This window comes from Pan paniscus, chromosome 6 (assembly GCF_029289425.2).
Source record: "Pan paniscus chromosome 6, NHGRI_mPanPan1-v2.0_pri, whole genome shotgun sequence".
NCBI lineage: Eukaryota > Metazoa > Chordata > Mammalia > Primates > Hominidae > Pan > Pan paniscus.
In genome coordinates, this window is record NC_073255.2 from 109989761 (window position 1) to 109996854 (window position 7094).

Consider the following 7094-nt stretch of genomic DNA (forward strand, 5'->3'; position numbering starts at 1 on the left):
GACAGAGTCTTGCTCTGTTGCCCAGGCTGGAGTGCAGTGGTGCTATCTCAGCTCACTGCAAGCTCTGCCTCCCGGGTTCATGCCATTCTCCTGCCTCAGCCTCCTGAGTAGCTGGGACTACAGGCGCCCACCACCACGCCCGGCTAATATTTTTGTATTTTTAGTAGAGACTGGGTTTCACTGTGTTAACCAGGATGGTCTCGATCTGCTGACCTCATGATCCGCCCGCCTCGGCCTCCGAAAGTGCTGGGATTACAGGCGTGAGCCACTGCACCGGCCTATTTTTCTCTAAAAATATGGCACAGTTTTTTAATTGGAAGCTGAGATCACCTAGTCCAGAATCTCATTTCACACTTGAGGAAACTGAGGCAGGGAGAGGTTACAAAGCCAGTAGTGATAGAGCTAGGACAACCAGCCCAGTCTCCCAAGTCTCATTCATGCTGGCTCTGGAAACAGGAGCACAAGTTTTATCTTAACTGTGGGCCTTAGACCCTCCTTGCTTCTGATATTCCATATTGTAGTCTCCTGGTTTCATTTACTCTTCCTCACCTTTCATTTCCTTCATCACCTTGTATAGAGTAAACCAGGGTAAGTGCTGGTAGATGCATTGATGAAAAAATATATAATCCTGCCTAAATACCTAAAGGCAGCTCACTTTCTAGTGGGGAAGACTAATATGCACAGAACTTAGAATATAATAAGTAAATGGGAGGTCACAGGAGTTAGCTAGTAATTTTGATTAGAGGGATCTAGAGAGGCTTCATGAGAGCGGTGTAGAAGTCGTTATTGACATACTTCACTCTGCCCCACTTTTTCTTATCCAAGATTATGTTTATCATATTTTGACCCTCCTAAGATGGAGCCTTGGAACTGATTCAAAGTAAATCAAAACTGGTGCTCCAAAAGCTCCCTGGGCCAAGATGGGGCAGGTCGTAACTTGCTGCACCTGGTTCATGAAGCTAACACTCCCATTCCTTTTGAAACCAACGTTTTTTTGTCCCTGATCAAAGGGACAAGAGCCTCACCCACCTTGCAGCATTCCCAGCACATTCTTATTGCCAATTTAAGGGTCTTTTTGTTCTCTTCTTATCTCATCTGCCCTTTATTCTCTGTTCTTTTCTCTTTTCATTACTTCTCACCCTTTCTTTGCCTATCTGCTTTTCCCATCTACTTTTGCCTTCCATCTCCTTATACCCCATTTATCCCTCAAGCTGGAACCTGATGCTGGCAATATAAGAGACCTCTAATGCCTCTTGGGAAGGGGATGAGGGGATTTTGAGTCCCTATTCTTCCGTTCCAGTTGATTTTGTCACAACAGGCATTGACATAGTTTAATTGGGCAATTGTGAAATTTGACATTTGTTCTATGTTCATATTTAAACGTGTGATGTGATTTTTGTAGGAAATGTATATACTGTTTATAGATGGGCTGTGAAATTTTATCTTGGAATCTTTTTTAGAATGAAATTTTTGGTTCGACGGTGGCATCGAGTCACAGGTTCTGTTTCCATCAATATTAACAGAGATGGCTTTGGACTGAATCAAGGTGAAGTCAAAATAGCATATTTTCTTATGTTTATGACTCTCTAAATCAGAGGTCCCCCACCCCCAGACTATGGACCATACTTGTCTGTGGCCTGTTAGGAACCAGGCCGCACAGCAGCAGGTGAGCAGCGGGCATTACTGCCCGAGCTCCACCTCCTGTCAGATCAGCCGTGGCATTAGATTCTCATAGGAGCACAAATCCTATTGTGAACTGCACATGTGAGGAATCTAGGTTGCGTGCTCCTTATGAGAATCTAACTAATGCCTGATTATCTGGGGTGGAACAGTTTCATCCAGAAACCATTCTGGCCCCTTTGGGTCCATGGAAAAATTGTCTTCCATGAAATGTGTCCCTGGTGCCAAAAAGGTTGGGGACAGCTGCTCTGAATTACTGCATGTGTAATACTTACCAAGTAATGAATTCTGGAAGCAATGTTTTCCAAAGACAAAGCCCTTATAACTGCCAAAACTAGGTAACTTCACTGTTTTAAAGAGGGTAATAATAACTGATTTTCATGGAGAACTTAGTCTGCACCAGGCCGTGCTCTTTTCATGTATTCTCCCAATCCTATGATATAAGTACAGTTTTACTACTCTCACTTTTAGATGAAAAATCGAGGCATGGAAAACACAAGTCATTTGCCCCAGAATGGCCAGTAGGGAAGTGATGGAACCAGGACCAAACACTGGCAGTCTGGCTCCAGAGCCCACACTCTTCATAACTGCATTTAAGGCACGGTTCAAGACAGGATTGCTGTTAGTCATATGGAAGAATTAGGAAGTTTTCATAATTTAACAATATTCAAACAAGTTTCTGAGTTTACCAACAGGTTGTATAATAATGGTAACAGCTAAAATTCCTTCTGTCTACACCTAGAAGTGGAAACAAACTAGGGCTTGAACATTTCTGGCAATAAAGATGAGGTCCGAATCTGGGGAGCACACAGAGGACACAGCATCCCTGTGCTGTGTATTCATAGTAAACCACCTTTACATACTCTACCAGGAGCTGAGCATCCTAGAGAGGGGAAATAGATTTGGTACCCTACACAAAGTATTTTGAAATATCATTACACTGAAACAGCTGAAATTTGTACCATAATAAGTTGTGTTTTATTAAAAGTTAGCAAATCTTGGTTTCAAGTCAGTAGATTGGAATGGTTACATTGGTCTAATATTTTTTATCCACATCATTTCCCACAAGCCACACCCACTCAGACACCCCTCACCTCTCATCTACTTAGAGCTAAGGTCTTTAAAGAAGAAAATATGCCAATTAAATAATTTTCTTTGAGACATAATTCCAGATATCAGAAATACTCATATTCAAAAGTAAACAAAATAACATTTGAAAGCCAAATTTTTGTTTGTACTATTTTCTCCTTTAGCAAGAATAATAGAAAATGACTATAAATAGGAGATTGTATAATATAGTATAATAGTCTTTTGAGCAGTTACCTATTTTGTAGAAATTTTTTAAGGTCTTGGGATTTTATTTTTCTTTACAAGGAATATTTTGGGTTACTTTAGGTGCAGAAAAGACTGACTCATTTTATCATTCTTCTGGTGGGCTGGAGTTATATGGAGAACCAAGACATACTACGTATCGCTCAAGATCAGATCTGGACTATATTAGGTCCCCTTTACCATTTCAGAATAGGTAAGAATATGAGAAAACCTGCCTGGAATTGTTAAATGTATTAATATTTAACAGAGAAAAATGGACATTTTTAGGGCTTTGACTTCTTTGCATTGAGATAGACATCTTTGTTATATATAATTTACATAATATGACCAGGTGCAGTGGCTCACACCTATAATCCCAGCACTTTGGGAGGCTGAGGCGGGCAGATCATGAGGTCAGGAGTTCAAGACCAGCTAGTTGGAGACTAGCCTGGCCAACATGGTGAAACCCTGTCTCTACTAAAAATACAAAAAATTAGCCAGGCGTGGTGGCAGGCGCCTGTGGTCCCAGCTACTCGGGAGGCTGAGGCAGGAGAATGGTGTGAACCCGGGAGGCGGAGCTGGCAGTGAGCTGAGATTGCGCCACTGCACTCTGGCCTGGGCAACGGAGCGAGACTCTGTCTCAAAAAAAAATACAAAAAAATTGGCTGGGCATGGTGGTGGGTGCCTGTAATCCCAGCTACTCGGGAGGCTGAGGCAGGAGAATTGCTTGAACTCAGGAGGTGGAGGTTGCAGTGAGCCGAGGTCACGCCACTGCACTCTAGCCTGGGCAACAAAGCAAGATTTGGTCTCCAAAAAAAAAAAAAAAGAAAAAAATATACATAACCTAAGGCTTAATGTAAAAATGTAAAAACCAGTGTTTAAATTTGTAACTGATTTCCAAGCGTATAGCAAACAAGCTGACCAAGTGTTATTTAGTGTATGCTATGGTTAGATATTGGGAAAAGTATTGACTAAAATTGATACTCTGATCATTATGAAAAGCTTAACAGTCTTCATGACAAGATACATTTATACATACCCAATTTATTGAGACCTCTGCCACAAGCATTGTATTGGACATTCTTATGTTGACTTAGTAGCATCTTTGAATTCATTGGAGAGTTGTCTCTTTCTCATCCCAAGCTCCAAAGCTGAAGCTTGGAGGAGATACATTATGTGTGTACAAGTGACCCACCTTTTTGGGGAAGGGAGTGGAGGCAGGTTGGTAACTTACATGCATATTTCTGGATAACTTGATTCATGTACATATTTTTAATCCTTTAGGTACCCAGGCGCTCCAGCTGATTTCAATCCTGGTTCTTTAGCATGTTCTCAGCTTCAGAATTACGATCCTGACAGAGCCCTAACAGATTATATCACTCGGCTAGAGGCACTGCAAAGACGACTTGGAACTGTACAGTCAGGTGCTCTGAGTTTAACCACATCTTGGCAGCACCACAGTGCGAGACCCACAGCTCCCCTTTCTTTGAAATTCTTTCACACTCATTAGGATAATCAAAGCTTCCAGTTTAGTGCATGAGCTAATTATTAAGTTAGCCAAAGCTTAAACTCTTGTAACCAGCAGAGAAACTGACTTTAAATAATTTAAGTGAAAATATGATTTATCACCCCAGATCCCACTCCTCCCAAAAATGATTTCCTACTATGTTCATTCAGCGGACTGATGACACAAAATGCACAATGAGCACCAGTGTGCAAGGTACTCTGAGTCTACAGAGCCTAACTGGAGAACGTATTCCTAAGTAGCGCATGGCAGAAAGTGGTAAGGCCGTGCCGCAGCACTCCAGCCTGGGCAGCAGAGCGAGACCCTGTCTCAAAGGAAAAAAAAAAAAAAAGAAAGTGGTAAGGCATGCAAATCGGGTGGAGTTAAGGCGGAAGCACTTACTTTAAGCACTTAATGTAACCATTATCCCTGCTACTATATTGTGCTTTTATGTATCATCGAAAAAAACTATCCCATTTAAAATACTTTGTAAGGATTATTTTTTCTTTGTTCAAAAACAAAAAAGAATTCATACTTTAAAATAAAGGTGGATTCCCTGTTCATGGAAGGAAAACCTCTTTTCCCTCACTTCAGTTCACTCCTGATTCAGAGACTTTGAATCATTGAGTAGTTTATCTCTTCCTTCAAGAAATGATTTGTTTACACCCAAGCATCTTGTAGTAATAGGAAACTTTTATTATCATAGCTGAGTTTGTTGGTTTGCCTAGGCTTGTTTTGTTTTGAGCATCCAAATTTCACAAGACCCAGATTTTGAAGACCAAAAGATTTTTCAAAAATGTATGAGGTATAGAACATTCAACTTTGAGAGCACTTTAAAAAAACTCTAAATATTAGTCTCACCTACCTTGCCATAGAGCCAGTCATGGTGATTTTTACATATATATTCAAAATCTCTTAAAAGTCAGCTTAAGTATATGAGCTGGGCGCGGTGGCTCATGCCTGTAATCCCAGCACTTTGGGCGGCCGAGGCAGGCGGATCACTAGGTCAGGAGTTCAAGACCAACCAGTTCGAGACTAGCCTGGCCAACATGGTGAAACCCCGTCTCCACTAAAAATACAAAAATTTGCTGGACATGGTGGCATGTGTGGGTAGTCCCAGCTACTCAGAGGCTGAGGCAGGAGAATCACTTGAACCCGGGAGGCGGGGGTTGCAGTGAGCCAAGATCACACCACTGAATTCCAGCCTGGGCAACAGAGTAACACTCCATCTTGGGGGTAGTGGGGAGAGACTCAGTTTAAGTATGAAGAGGACATTTTAAGGAAAAAAAGGGCTTTAAAAAAATGGAGAATAATAATAATTTCCTTTGTGTGAACTCTGGTGGGTCTGATACAGGTAGCAATGTAATTTGAAATCAGTTGAATTTCCTGTTTTTCTCTCATAGGTTCAACTACTCAATTTCATGCTGGCATGAGAAGATAATCCTTTGAAACATCATTAATTGAAGTGATTTTAAATAGATTTCCTTTTGTAAATCAATGGTTCTTTTGTGTTTTTGTATTGTGAATATTCAATGGGACCAATATGAACACAGCTTATGATTGTATACAAATCCCTTGCCAGCACATGAAAACAAACTGGAATTTGTATATATAAGCATTGTGTATGTATTCATGCACAATAATTATTGAATTACCTGTATATTTGTGGAATGCTAATTTAAAACATTAAATTATAAACCTTGTGTATTTTTCAAATGGGTGAAAAGATTAAACTTTTACGCATTACAATACTGCTGAATGTGTAGCTCGAGGTGTCCTGCACTTTTCTTATAAGGCTACTGAAGTTACATGTTTTGCCTAATATATTCTACTGGTGATGAAGACAGATAATATCACTTGTAGAGACCTATTTTTGTATAATGGTAGAAGTTTTGAATTTTATGGGGTATTTTGTCAAGTACTGAAATAAAAATGACTTCACCATTTTCACCACACTGTATTTGAACCTTCTTCATTTTTAACTGAGCCATAGTTCTTGGTACATAGCATCTCATTACTTATGTCAAATATGTAGGAGTGAGAGATTCAGAGAAAGTTGTCCTAATCTTAGAGTTAATACTGTTGAAAGTTTTCCATGTGTCTTTGTATCAACTTTACATCTACATAGTGTTTTTTAAAAGCTATATTGGTATTTCATGATTAATCAGTATTTACTATATTACAGTTAGTGTTACTTGTTTCCAAAGATGTGTTCTCACAAATCCATGGCCCACTAAAAAGATGAAGAAATCATTAACTCAAAAGATCTTAATCACATTGCAGCCGAATTAAACAGTATCCCTGTTGTCCAAGCCAAATTCAGACTGGGAGGCTCTCACAGAGATAATACAGATCGCAATGTTATTTCTCATCTGGAGTCCTCCTCAATAACGTGGCAACTCACTAAAACAGCAAGAGGACTAGTATTTGATGCTTACACCTGGAGGATTTTGTCTTATTATTTGATGTTCCATGATTTATACCAACACAAACAGGCATGGTAGAAAGTTGTACATGCTTGAACATTTCTAATTTCAGTCATCCCTCGGCATGTGTGGGGGATTAGTTCCAGGATCCCCCTTGGATACTACAGTCCGCA

At 40.1% G+C, this 7094-nt stretch overlaps 1 protein-coding gene across 13 annotated transcripts in view; it reads left to right on the forward strand.

Annotated features, from left to right (window-relative positions):
* AKAP9 (A-kinase anchoring protein 9) overlaps window positions 1-6448 on the forward strand; it is a 166399-nt gene extending 159951 nt beyond the window's left edge. For 8 of the 13 annotated variants that reach the window (XM_034964418.3, XM_034964428.3, XM_034964422.3 and 5 more), the window contains 3 exons: window positions 1461-1546; window positions 3076-3205; window positions 4276-6448. In XM_034964418.3, coding sequence (XP_034820309.2) covers window positions 1461-1546; window positions 3076-3205; window positions 4276-4501 — 442 coding nt within the window. In that variant the 3' untranslated portion in view covers window positions 4502-6448. The remainder of the gene's footprint in view (window positions 1-1460; window positions 1547-3075; window positions 3206-4275) is intronic. The other 5 variants (XM_034964419.3, XM_063605956.1, XM_034964425.3 and 2 more) reach the window with 1 other exon arrangement.
* Window positions 6449-7094: the final 646 nt, after the last annotated feature.